The 13937-nt window shown below is 45.2% G+C and overlaps 1 protein-coding gene across 1 annotated transcript in view; it reads left to right on the top strand.

The window, feature by feature from the left end:
• The window catches only part of sipa1l1 (signal-induced proliferation-associated 1 like 1), a 57540-nt gene that overhangs the window by 32257 nt on the left and 11346 nt on the right, over positions 1-13937 (top strand). Inside the window, exons 4-15 of the mRNA XM_053445501.1 lie at positions 375-470; positions 650-2198; positions 2454-2676; positions 2770-2900; positions 4573-4761; positions 5199-5373; positions 6382-6485; positions 6591-6748; positions 10294-10873; positions 12830-12928; positions 13023-13198; positions 13388-13675. Coding sequence (XP_053301476.1) covers positions 783-2198; positions 2454-2676; positions 2770-2900; positions 4573-4761; positions 5199-5373; positions 6382-6485; positions 6591-6748; positions 10294-10873; positions 12830-12928; positions 13023-13198; positions 13388-13675 — 3539 coding nt within the window. The 5' untranslated portion in view covers positions 375-470; positions 650-782. The remainder of the gene's footprint in view (positions 1-374; positions 471-649; positions 2199-2453; positions 2677-2769; positions 2901-4572; positions 4762-5198; positions 5374-6381; positions 6486-6590; positions 6749-10293; positions 10874-12829; positions 12929-13022; positions 13199-13387; positions 13676-13937) is intronic.

Below are 13937 nucleotides of genomic sequence, written 5' to 3'. Positions count from 1 at the left end.
TGTATTAGCCCATAGCCGTATTAAGTGGTTTTAATTTTGTTGGTATTTCTAGCTGATATTTGACATAATGAAAGTAAATGCCTGGTTATCAGTGGTGCTGTATGTGGACTGCAGTAAAAGTGGATGGGTTCTCAAAGCTAAAGATTAGATTATGTCTTTCACTTAGATTTTTGGTTCTGTTTGCCTGAATCAAAAACACGAGATCACAGGCCTCGTTGTTCTGTATTTCACAGAAACACTGTAGTTTCCTGAGGTTTACTTTATTATGCTGGGTACTGAAGAAATGAGATGAAGATGAGATATGATGTTGAAGTGCCTATAATTTGATTTCTCTCCCATTCTTTCTCTTTCTCTCTTTTTACTGGTATTCTCAGTTGCTGATTCAGACTGAATACTTCACTCCAATGAGACTTCAGCTGTGAGAGCTCACCATCAAATTTTTTTTGCCATCAAGCTCCAGCTACCAAAAGGTAACGCTTCTTGAATATGGTGTTGTTGTGATACTGATGCAAGTATTTAACATTCTATGCATGTGGTTTATTTCTGCACGTTATTGCTCAGTATTTTCTTTGACAACTGATCTTTAAATATTTTGTGGAGTGTTGTTTACTCAGTATTCATATTGTCCCTTCCTTTGCTCTCTCTGCAGCACCAAATGTGTCCTTAAGACTCTCATCCCTTCACTCCCTGGGCATTATGTTGACCCTAACCTAAAGCCATCAGCACCCCATCCCTACCTTTCCTTCCCATCTCCACTCCCTGCACCCTCTCCCATCTCCATCATGACCAGTCTGAAGCGCTCTCAGACAGAGCGCTCGGTTGGGGGCTCAGTGCCAGCCACTGATGAGTTCTACACCCGCCGTCTGCGCCTGCCCAATGGAGGGGCGCCTCCACCCCGCAGCGAGAGCGCCCACATTTCCTCTTCCACCCCCCCTGGCACCAACCCCGGCGTCCCCAAGATGGGGGTTCGGGCTCGTGTGGCTGACTGGCCGCCAAGGAAAGATGGGGGAGGAGGGGGTGTTTGGCATATTACCGTGGAAACCGACTCCCCCAGCTCCACCAACACCACCAGTTCATCAGGATCTGGAAGTGGAGATAGAGAAAGACTTGTCGGTGGGGGAGGAGGAGGGAGTGGAAGTGGCGGTAGTGGTAGTAGTGGAAGTGGAAGTGGAGGGGTGTCAGCTGTTACAGCCCACAGCAATCTGTCGGCTAAGCTCGGCCACCTCATAAGCCCGCAGGACTCGTCCATGCTGCGCAACATCCACAACACACTAAAGAATAAGATGCACAGCAAAGGAAAGGACAATCGCTTCCTTTCACCAGATGGCTATCTGGGCTCGCCCCGCAAAGGCATGAGGCGCATCCGCCAGCGCAGTAACAGTGATATAACTATTAGTGAGTTGGACGCCGACGGCAATGAGGGCTGGTCTTTTTCAGGGTGGACACCCATGCACCGTGAGTATGGCAGCACGTCCTCCATAGATAAACATGGAGTGTCAGGAGAAAGTTTCTTTGACATGCTAAAGGGATACCAGTCCTCTGAGGCCCCTGATCAGCGAAGCCCAGCTCCAGAGAGGCTCACGGAGCTCCTTACAGTGGCCCCCATAAAACAGGCTGCACTTGACCTGCCAGACGGACCATTAGGGCCAGCCAGAGGAAGTCCTGCCAGTCGGCTGAAGGAACGAGAGAAGCACTTAAAAAGGAGGTCAAAGTCAGAGACGGGTGGAGAGTCTATATTTCGTAAGCTGCGCAGCGTTAAGGTGGAGGGGGACACGTCAAGGGCTGGATCCGATGCTGAAGATGGGGGCAAAGGAGATGAAAGTGGCCCACCTCCAAAACCATGGGTGTGCCAGAGAGGCTTTGCCCATTTTGATATTCAGTCTCTACTCTTCGACCTCAATGAGGCAATCCAAAGTCGTCAGTCCGGGGCGAAACGGAAGAACACCACAACGGGTGCCTCTGCTGCTGCTGCTGCCTCCGCTTCCGCCACATCCTCCCTCTCCTCCAATCAGAGCGGAGGGTATGGGTCACCGTGCGGCTCGCAAGAGGAGCTGAGCAAGGAGGGAGCAGGAGGACATAATGCTAACCCTGCCTTAGACCCTGGTGATGACAAAAGCAACGATCTGGTGCTCAGCTGCCCCTGTTTCAGGAATGAGATTGGTGGAGAGCGGGAGAGGAACATCTCTCCTGCTAAACAGGTAGGTTTGGTGCCATCACAGTATATTTAAATCAAAAATATATGCGCCGTTATTTGTTCTGATTCCTGAAAAGATCTCTTTGAAGCTCTTACTTTTAATCTTCAGATTGCACAGTCCATTTTTTCTGGGCATTTTGAAAACTGAAAGATAAGAGATCGTTTAAAAGATTTCTGTATTCAGGAGATGCACTGAAAATGAAAATGGCTTTAGATCAAATGTTTGTCGGCTAACTTTACTTTATCTTTCATCCTTCAGCAGGGCAGCATAGGCAGTGGTGGAAGTTCAAGCAGTTCTTCTGGCAGTACAGAGGAAGGACCGCTGGATGCCATCCTCAATACTCACTTTACCAACGCTGGTGTGGCCGTTATGGAGGCTCCGAAGGACGGGCCCAGTCAGCATGCCGACAGGTCCAAGCGATACATCGTGGAGCATGTGGACCTTGGTGCCTATTACTACAGAAAGTACTTCTACCTCAGAGGTAAGAAGAAACGGAGCTGTTTGGGCTTTTTCTTTTTTAACGTCAAACGTTTGTATCCGTTCCTGCATCAACTCCCTCCCTTCTCCCCCCCAGAACACTGGAACTATCTGGGTGTAGACGAGAACCTGGGTCCAGTGGCAGTCAGTCTGAGGAGGGAGAAGCTGGAAGAACACAAGGAGCATGGCCAACAGTACAACTTCAGGGTCATCTTCAGAATGAGCGAGGTACATGGACACAGGATTCTCTGACATTTGTGTTTTATCAGCTTGATTTGTTTTATTAGTGTTTCCTTTCACTAGGATGTAAGTTATTTGTAGCTTTTCCCTGTGGAGCCGTGGATGTTCACACATTCACAAATATTTAGTACATTCTGTACCGAGTGATGTCATTGAGCAGCTATTATGAGTTCATATTGTGTAGGAGTGATGATATAGAACCGGTGCCTGAGCTTGTTGGGGGGGATGTTATACAAGCTTCATCTCAAGGTTGTCGGATACAGCTGAAGACCTTAGACCCCACTGCCTCCATTCCTGATCTCCAAGTTTAATTTTATTTGTAATTTATTCACAATGCTGGATATCCAGTGCGCCGAGAGGGATTCTTTTGTGAATCCCTTTAGCCCTTCTGCCATTTCCTCCTGTAGGAGCTAGAGCCAGAGATCCATGTCCTCATTCCCTGAGCTGAACGCCCACCTACCATCTTTGTCAGCCTTCATGTGTGAAGGACTGAGCTGTGCCGTTTTGCAGCTAAACAAGACTAAAATAGCGCCAAAGGTATTGGAGTGTCGAAGGAAAAGCATTGCTCTTGTATTGAAGTGCGCCATGAGTAATAACCCTTCCAATCTCTTGGGATGACGCAGGACCTACCGTGCCATGTTTTCCTCTATTCTATTCCCTTCTTTTGCCACCCTCTCTCCACTTTAATTACCACATTTAGAGCGGGGATCTGGGCAGGTATAGATATATTGTATCATTGTGTGTCTGTGGCAGTGAGTGAGACAAACTGATGTTGGGAGAGATAAGTCCAGTGTCCACTGAGGACAGCAATTGTCCTCACGTCAGCAGGATCGCTTCTGTTCATCGGTTTGTTTAACCCTGAGGGTTTTGGCACAAACGTTGAGTCGGCAAAACACTTCATGAAGACATACAAACACAAAAACATAGATATTTATAAGTTTTTCTTAAGAGCCATGGGACCACTGTGTATATCCAGCTGTGTTTATTTGTTCCTGGTAGATATTCAGGTCCTGGTCCTTCTACTGCCCTATTGATTTATTCATGGATGTTATTCCTGGAAGCCTTGAGTTTGTTTTAGCCTGAGGACGCATCTTATACTGCAAATTTAATTTAATTGCACATGCCTTTAGGTCTCACCCCAGGGCTCCTTGCAGCTTTCCGAACATAGACCCACTATTTTTCTACTTATGGATGGAGAGATAGTTTTGCTTTTGTTGTTTTCAGAAACAGGGAAGGACCTCTAAGTTTAAACTTAATCACTTTCTGTCACAGTCACCAAGCGAATGCACAACTCTGGTCTGTGGAGAATCTTCTTTTCATGGCACAAAAGTTTTTTTTTTATTCTAAGGCTTTTTGACTGTAAGATTTAACCTTGGGTCCACACAAATGTTATAAAGAACAAGAAAGAATATCAGAGAATTTACGTCACTAAAAACATGATGATTAACTAAAGCTGTTGTGGAGAATGAGTTACAAAACAGTATGAAGTGTAAATTATTGTCTAATTTTTGTGTTGCCTTTGTTTCAGTTGTTGAACCACAGTTTTACCGCAAGTTATACTTAAGTGTTGTTATCTCGATTTAATAATGAAAAGATGTTGCAGTTATCCTTTCATTTCCAATTTCTCTGTTATTTCCCCTCTGTCTGTTGCTGTGTCCAGCTAAACACCCTGAGAGGCTCCATCCTGGAGGACGCAGTACCTTCCACATCCAAGCACGGCCTGGCTCGAGGCCTGCCTCTCAAAGAGGTGCTGGAGTTCCTGGTACCAGAGCTGAACGCTCACTGCCTGCGGCTGGCGCTCAACACACCTAAGGTCACCGAGCAGCTGATGAAGCTGGACGAGCAGGGGGTAAGGAGAACCAATGAGCAAACTGAATGGTACTGGGAGAAGTTGATTGATTCCAGTATTATTGAGACGTAATATTTTCCTCTTCATCATCCTAATGATCATCAAAATGGGTAATTTACTTGTACTGTGAACATCAAATTAACGTCATTTTGCGTTTATATTATTTGAATATTATTTAGTTTTTAGAAGTACAAAACAAGCTCTTTGATACTCGCTCTCCCTGATGCCATCATCCAAAGCTGCACCTCTGTGAATGTCAGCAGGATTTCTCTGGAAAATTGCACCGCGATCATTGTAGAGCAACCCAAAGTGGTTTTTGGTAGAATGCCAACATGAATTCTACCTAAAATGTCAACGTGGTGATTCAGACATGAATTCTACGCAGTAAGACACACGTCTCCCCTTTTCATGGCAATAATCGTTGTTCTCTTTTACAGCTGAGTTTCCAGCGGAAGGTGGGGGTGATGTACTGCATGGCGGGTCAGTGCAGCGAGGAGGAGATGTACAACAACGAATCAGCCGGCCCTGCACTGGAGGAGTTCCTACATCTGCTGGGGGAGAGGGTTCGGCTCAAAGGCTTCACCAAGTACCGAGCTCAGCTGGACACAAAGAGTATGTACACACACAGGAATCACAGGTTGGGAAAAAGCAGCAGATAGTGTTACACTGACCCTGAAACGCAATGCCTGATCCACAGCAGGGGGGGGGCTAATGCAGATTGACACACTAAACAGTTCTCATTGATTGAATGAGTCTTGAGTTCAGTTGGCTTTTATCGTTTGATGGATTGAGGCACGCGTGAGGCGACCAACAGCACTGACATGATGAGGATGTTTAGTGCCTTTGAAAATCCAATGTAATATTCATATTATCTGAATCACTAATTGCTTGGGGCTGCAGTTTGTAAGAAACTACGACATTAGTATCTGCTTCTCTGTGCTTTCTACAAACAATTTCTACTCCCCCTGTCGTCTGCCTCTTCAAACCTGTGATATTCTAATCCATACTATCCTTCAATCAGTCAAATTAATCCTCACAATGCTTTGAGAGTCAAGAAAACGGCAAGTCACTTTTTGTAGGACATAACTCAACCTTCAGGAAACTCTAGTAAATTAAATACCACCATGCAAAGCAGCCCCCTTTTGAAGGATTGGTAATTAATTGAGATAACACAGCCAGGTTGAGAATGGCCTTTTAAACACCTTGTGACGGTTCTGTTCTCAGAGTGCATCAATGGACTGTGGAGGAGGTGATTAACATGCAGCAGCTCTCTGTACAACCGGAGCCTCTTAAGTGCTCAGAAAACACTTCTGATCGGCGCTGGCAGCAGTAGAACAGGGGGAACATAACCATAGCGTAGAATGGTCATTTAAAAGAGAATGTTGTTGTGTGTCAGTGGTCCTGGACCTGTTACAAACACATCTCTACACATGATGGCAATAGTTATTTATGTAAAATAGGGTTTCTGGTTTAAAAAGGAAAGATTTGATTCTAAATTAGTATATTAAATGTCATGTCAACCTCTTTTCACATAATATTCTCAAAGAACACATAAACAGTGAAATTAGATGAGGTCTATTTTTGACTATGAGGAATTCACTTGTGGTTCTAATCCCTCAGCTGACTCGACCGGCACCCACTCCATGTACACCACGTACAAGGACTATGAGATCATGCTCCATGTGTCTACCATGCTGCCCTACACACCCAACAACAAGCAACAGGTAGGTTCATCAAACAAACAGAGAATGTTGCATTCCCCCCCCCCCCCATATAACGATAATCTAACTTTAGTGTCTCCTGCTGTTCTTGATTTTTTTTTTTTCCAGTTACTGCGGAAGCGCCATATTGGAAATGATATCGTCACAATCGTGTTCCAAGAACCGGGGGCACTTCCGTTCACCCCTAAAAACATCCGCTCACATTTCCAGCATGTCTTTGTGATTGTGCGGGCACACAATCCCTGTTCTGACAACAGCTCCTACAGGTGAGACTCAACACCACCACACTTACTTTGCTAAGTGTGTGTATTTAATTTAGAGACTGCTGAATTATGGGTTGTTTGAAGCATCAGCAATGCACGACTGGTGAGTCCCTGGCTCTCCACTAGTCTTATCTGCAAGCTTTTAGATTCAATTAGATTAGTCAGAAAGCCGAGGTTAAGTGTTAAAAAATGTGTCTTTGATTCGTAGTTTATGGAAATTCAAGTAAAACATAACAAGTAAAATAAAAGTACAGTTTTTGTATTGAAACATGGTGCATTTTCAACCTATTATTCCCTTTTAATGTTTCATTTCATATCCGGGCTGCTGTTATACATACATTTTTCAATAACCATATATAGAATGCACTCAACTTCTCATGACTCACTTTCCATCACTTCTGAAACAATAATGCTCTTATCTGTCGGCTCGAGTGTGTCGTTGGTTTTGCAGTCGTGGCTCTTAGAGCCCCTCTCTGCAGCACATGATTTATGACCACCATCGTCAGAGATGTGTAATGTGAAATAAAATGTGCCATCCCGGAGTCACTTATAAGAAATGCCTTGCCTCTATTTCCTGTTTAAAACTGCTCAGCTGTGAAGGACATTTCATTCTCCATTCACTCCTGTCTCGGGCTTGTTATCTAGTTTTCTGTCATTCTCTGGTATCTGGCGCCCATGAGCCGTCCTCTATCTCCTGCTAATGGCTGTTTTAATTGCTGTCTGAGCACATTGTGTTAGGTCTTAATCATCCCCCGTGGGGCTTCTTCGTTACCGCGCAACAACACGCGCGCACAAGTTCTGCAACAGAGTGACTGTGGAGCAGATACACTTTACTTCTGTGATTCACAAACGTGAGTCAGGTTTTCTCGAGTGAAAACATTACAATTCACACTGAGCACAGTGTCACAGGGAATAAGAACATGTCCAGTGAAAGAGCTTCTAGTTAGTTTCTTGTTTAATAAACAAGTATCTTCCCACTTTATTGTCAGTAGGTCAAGAGATTCAACAGATTTAAGTGCAGCCTGGCCTCTTTCAGTCATGCATCTTGCCAACTTCTTGATAAATCCAGCAACACATGGATTTTTCCCAAATGGGACAGTTTTCTCACCAACTGTAGTAAACCAAAGCACATGTTCTTTGTTTTTTACTCGCTGCTCAAATGTGGCTGCAGTCCCTACTCCTCTCAAATAATCTTAAATAATGTGATCTTTTATTTGAGAAGGAGTGACCTTATACATTGCTTCACTGCTGGCAGAAACAAACACATATGTTAAGAGTTTAATGCAACAATTAACGTATTACACCAATGCTTTAGAGCACAAAATCTGCTCCACACACCTAACTGGTAACACAGTATAACATAAATGGTTTAGCCTTGGACGACTACTCGTGACAAGTAGACAAAAACATGTTATGTGTTCTTTCCCCATATTCACTTACACACACACACACACACACACACACACACACACACACACACACACACACACACACACACACACACACACACACACACACACACACACACACACACACACACACACACACACACCTCTGTTCCTCCCACTCCAATTGGTATTGATATGTTCTTTTTCTTGCCCTGGCGCAGTGGGCAGCAGGTTGTGGATACTGGAGGAGCAGAGCTGCCCACACAATGGATATTTATAAGACCACAAATCAGTGAAACCGCAGGAATGCACTCTTTCATTTTTACTGCCAAACCTCCTGCCACGAGGATCACACAACAGCAGCCCCCACTGCACTGCACTCTCCTGTTCCCCTCTCTTCTCCGCCTCTGTCACCCTCACCCTCTTTTCCCATTCGGCCCCTCTATTGTTTTATCACTCGTGTTTTTTTTTTCCACGCTCTCTCTGATTTGCTCTCCGGCTTTCACCCCTCTCCATCCATCACCTCTTTTTGTCCTGAGTGAGTCACAGGTCTCTGGTTGACTGATTCACAGGTGTTTGAGATCAGTAGAAGTACTTGTAGAGCTCCAGCCACTCGTTCTGTGTGAGGTGTTTGTAGCCATGGTGAAGAATACGAATAAAAGGTCACATTTTATTTTAATCACTGGTTCGGCCCACTTACAACCACTTTGCTGCTGCTGCTCCTCTCGAAAATATCCTGCGTGATTCATTTGTCTTTGACAGTGATGCAGGCGAATATTATCTTGTGAGTCGTTTACTTGTGTCGGGGCTGTCAATCTACATTTTTCAGGGATTCATTGAATGCTACTGAAAGTGTAATACGACAGTTGACGTGTAACTTTTACAATTGAAATAAGAATCTGTTTAGTAGATAATTGCCATATTGTATTTCTGGGGATCTGATGAACGTAGATCTAATAATCCCGCAAAGACTTTCTGTGCATATTCCATGTGGAAAATCTACTCTGGGTATTCCCAGTATCCATTTATCTATCAGCAAGATGCTGTATAAGGGTTGTTTTCTCTATCAGAGGCAATTTCAGCCTGGAATAATAAATGTTTCCACTCTTACTTTCGTCTGCCACAAATAAGGAAAGGTGGGAAATGAGGTGTCAAAAAAATTTGACGGTTCGTATAATTGAACACCACACAATCCCCCCCGCGAGGGTGCGTCTCTAAGGTATGTTTAGAAGTATGTGGGAGACGTGTTGACTTCAGTTGCTTATTAGACAAAGCGATTAATCCCGGTGTCAACTTGTGTGCTGATGCATATCAGCGGGGGGGGGGGGCAGCGAGTGGGATGAGGGCTCCGACTTCCAGTGCCACTCTTGACAGCTTGAAATTATCACCTGAGTAAGGATCTGTGATGGAGCCCATTGAGTCAGGTGACCCATGTACTGACCCCTGCTCTCTAGGCATTACAAACAGCCTTTTCAGAACACGCTCTTTTCATTAACTCCTTCCAAAATGTTTGAAAGATTTACACACGAGTCTGTTTATCTCACACGTAGCTGTGTTTTTTTCCAGTGAGCAGTCATTCCTCATGGTTCTCTCTCCCAGTCACGCCTTCCTCTTTTCTCACTCTGGGTTTTCTTGGGCTTTGGGCAGGAGATTTGGAGTAGCAGTCTCCCCTCGTCCTCCTCGTCCCCCTCCTCCACCTCCTCTCTTCTCCTTCCTCTCCGTGGCTGCATAGCTGAGTTCCTGACATACCAGACAAGGCAAACAGACTCACATGGGCATTCCAGGGACTTAATGAAAGGAGAAGTGAGGTGGAGAGGAGCAAAAACAGGGAGGTATAGGACATGGAAAAGGACCATAAGGAAAAGGCAGCAAATGCTTATTACCTCCAGACAATAGCATTTAGACACATAACTCTGACACCTTAACCACTTTTCTGTTATTTTAAATTCCTGAGATTTAGGCATTATGCTTAATAGGAAACATTGTCTATGTTTCACAATGTGTCTTGATTTAGTTTGTATAAAAATCCTTGAATCTAAGGCATCGGATCATTGGTGTCTGAAGAGAAACGCTTAATTTGGTTGCAGATCTGGATCAATTATTCTCTTTCTCCTACTTCTTTCCCTCTTCCCTCATTTTCTTCTTCTTCTTTTCTTTCAGTGTGGCAGTCACCCGCTCCAAAGATGTGCCATCTTTCGGCCCACCTATCCCAGAGGGCGTGACCTTCCCCAAGTCCTCCGTGTTCCGGGACTTCCTGCTGGCCAAGGTCGTTAATGCGGAAAACGCTGCTTGCAAGTCACAGAAGTTCCGCGCGATGGCCACCCGGACTCGCCAGGAGTACCTGCGTGACCTGGCCGAGCGCCACACCACGAGCACGCCCATCGACCCCTCGGGAAAGTTTCCTTTCATCTCATTGGCTCACAAGAAAAAGGAGAAGAGCCGGCCCTATGTAGGGGCGGAGCTGCGCAGCCTGGGGGCGGTGACCTGGCTGGTACACGCTGAGGATCACGGGACTGGAGGAGAACTGGAGGCTCTCCTCGCCATCTCCAATGACTTTCTCATCTTGTTGGACCAGGACGCCAAGGCGGTGGTGTTAAACTGTGCCACTAAGGACGTGATTGGCTGGATGCCGAGCAGCCCTGCGTCTTTGCGGATTTTCTATGAGCGGGGAGAAAGTGTGTCTCTGAGGAGTATCAGTAATAACACTGAGGATTTCAAAGAGGTGGTGAAACGTCTAGAGGTAAGAAGACCCACACACACAATGAATAATATAAGTCCAATGGTAGAGTGCAGGGTTAGAAAATGAGCTTTAGAAAAAACTGTTCCCTGCTAGTCATGTTTTTTCTCAAAATAATTTTATATATTGACACTCGTGTTTATTGCCATGACACTAGTTCAGTTGGTGTCAAGAAACCTTCAAGAGAAATTAATGAATGCAATTTCGTCCTTGTTGCCCTAAAAGCTGTCACTTCTCAAGCAGCATCACTGAACCAGACTTTTAATAAGACAAAAGAAATGTTCATTCACCTCGAGCAGGTGCAGAGAAACCAAATCAATGGACTAAGATGCTGTTGGCTGCCATTGATCAATTACCTGGCTCACTCACCGTGTCTCCTGCCTTTCACTGTGGGCTGTCGGTCTGCCAGAGCGACAACCGTGTGTGTGTGTGTGTGTCCGTGTCCGTGTCCGTGTCCATGCCAAAGCTGCTGTCTCATTTCTGGTCTCTGCTTATTGAGGGAGTTTCAGAAACACCTCTGGACAACATTCTCCTAATGCCTCGGACACCTACACACACAGCGAAGTGATGCTAGCTCTTCCTTTGCTGTTTCCATGGTAACTGGTTAGAAGAAAAGGTGTGTTCTTATGTAATCGTCAGAGCTTTAGATTACATTCATTTCCTCAGCCCCCCCCCCCCTCCCCCCCCATCCAAACTGTGTCAGTGAGTGAGCCAGAGAGATGTGATGGTTTATGTAACCTGGATTGAATCCACCATTTTTTTTTACGATTTTGCAAACATGCATTTAAACATATTTATTTGGCTCAGGACTAAGAAATGCACGACTTTCATGTGGCATTTTTATATTTCTGGCATTAATCTTCAATCATTTGGCCGCTCCTCTGTGCCAGAGAGAGGAAGGGAAGCAGCCTTGGGCCTCCTGCTTTGTGGAACTTGTCCCTCTCTCTGTTCTTCTCTCTCTGTGAGTCCCTCTCTCGCTATTTCGCTCTCATTCATCTCTTTACTCTCTTTCTTTTTTTCTTGTTTGCGCTTCATCGTTCCCTATTTTTTTCTTGTACTCTCTTCCTCTCCCACGCACACATTCAGAGACATGACAGAGCATCATAACAATTCCTGTCAGGTGCCAGTCTGCACCGTGATTTATTCACGCTTTCCTGTGATGTGTGGCTTCTATTGAGCTTTGGCTAACACCCTGTTCAGACGGAGAAATGCATGCGTGTCAACAGAGGCTGTGAGAGAGAGGGAGTACAGAGAGTTGAGACTACGTTAGAAGTAGCTGAGATTGTGAATCGGTTTTATCCATATCCTTTTGTTAATTTGTTCATTGCCCCCTGCGGTTAGAGAAGTGATGCGAGCCGTGTCCTAAAGAACTTGAATATATAAACTTTTTTCACCTGAGACTCGTTAAAAAAAAAAAAAAAGGAATCATCCTTTCTGCAGTGCTCCTCCAACCTGCTTGGGTGCCAAGGGTCTCATGTTTCCATGAGTTCAAAAAAGTTTGAAGTTTCCCTACAAGATCCTGTGAATGCACATGTGTGTATATCTGGTGAGAGGTGAGCCACTAGTGCTGAAGGGCTGAAGCACTAACTCATCTTTATCTACGTGTGTAAATCTCTTAGGAATGAACTTAATTGTTTCAAAAGAATCTCTTCCACCTAAAAGAGGAAGCATGTCTTCATATGGACTGAATCTGTACACGTACCTGCATGTAGATTCTGAATGGATTAATTCCAGTGTTCTATTAAAAGTTGTTCTGAACAACAAGTGACTGACACTGAGGAGGAGGAGGAGGAGGAGGAGGATGTTGCCCTCATTTCTTTCCTCAGTTCTTTCCCTTTGCTCCTCTTTCCCCCTTTCTCTTCTGTTTTTGGCTCTTTTTCATCAGCTATGCTCTGATCGGTTCTTTCACTCCTGCTCTCATGCTCTCGTTGTTTACCACTCTTCCCCCCTGGTGTTTAGTTCCTGACTAAAGGCTGTGAGACATCAGAGATGACACTTCGTCGAAATGGCCTGGGGCAGCTTGGCTTCCACGTGAACTACGAAGGCATCGTGGCTGAGGTATTTCTCCACACATAACCCACATGCTCTTCTGAAAATACACTATTCATATTTCGGTGGCATATGTTTACAAACAAACTTTGACACTTACTAGGTGGAGCCGTACGGCTACGCCTGGCAGGCAGGACTGCGGCAGGGAAGCCGATTGGTGGAAATCTGTAAAGTTGCTGTAGCGACACTGACACATGAGCAGATGATTGACCTCCTGCGGACCTCAGTGACAGTGCGAGTTGTTATCATCCCACCACATGAAGATGCCACTCCACGCAGGTAGGCAGGATGGGAGATTTTTTAGAAGGCATCATTTGTTCCCTTGAAATTCTTATTCCAGACACTTCTCACTAGTCTAGAGGTTATTTTGTTGTAAAAGTTCAGTGGTGTTATTTTGTAAAGAAAAAGTTATAAGGAAAAAGTTTCCTAAGTTTGTCACTCACTGCCTTCTTTCCTCCCCCTCTGCAGAGGCTGCTCGGAGCTCTATCGGATGCCTGTGTCTGAATACAAGGGCAGCAGCAGCGATAGTGGATCCTTCGAATACAAGTTCCCCTTCCGTAACAACAACAACAAATGGCAGAGGACGTCCAGCAGCCCTCAGCAGTCGCTGACCGCCTCGCCTCAGCCCCACACGCCCAACCGGGCCATCAGCCTGGGTAGCTCCGTGGGGAAGACCCTGTCCGCCGAGAGGCTGGAGAGGGGCGGGGTCATCCCACGTAGCGTGAGCAGCGATGGCCGACCCCTGGACACCAAACGGTTAGAGCCTGTGTGCTTTTGAAATGTGGAAGATCACAATTATAATCTATTGGGGGGAGTGTGGGAAAGGTTTACAAAAACAAATCTGGAAAGTAAGTAAGGCCAGAACTATCACGGGCTGTGGAAGTCATAGGTATTTTTGAATCATCAATTTTATCATGAATATTTATAGGGTCTATTTTGTTTCCTTAAGCTAGTTTTCAAAAAAACTTTATAAGACAGCTGTTGGCTACGTAGCTGACTTTCTTCTGTGGAAAGTGTA

Source organism: Pleuronectes platessa, chromosome 17 (genome assembly GCF_947347685.1).
Source record: "Pleuronectes platessa chromosome 17, fPlePla1.1, whole genome shotgun sequence".
Classification (NCBI taxonomy): domain Eukaryota; kingdom Metazoa; phylum Chordata; class Actinopteri; order Pleuronectiformes; family Pleuronectidae; genus Pleuronectes; species Pleuronectes platessa.
Note: the sequence above shows the minus strand (reverse complement) of the source record. Positions and strands in the feature narration are given on the sequence as shown.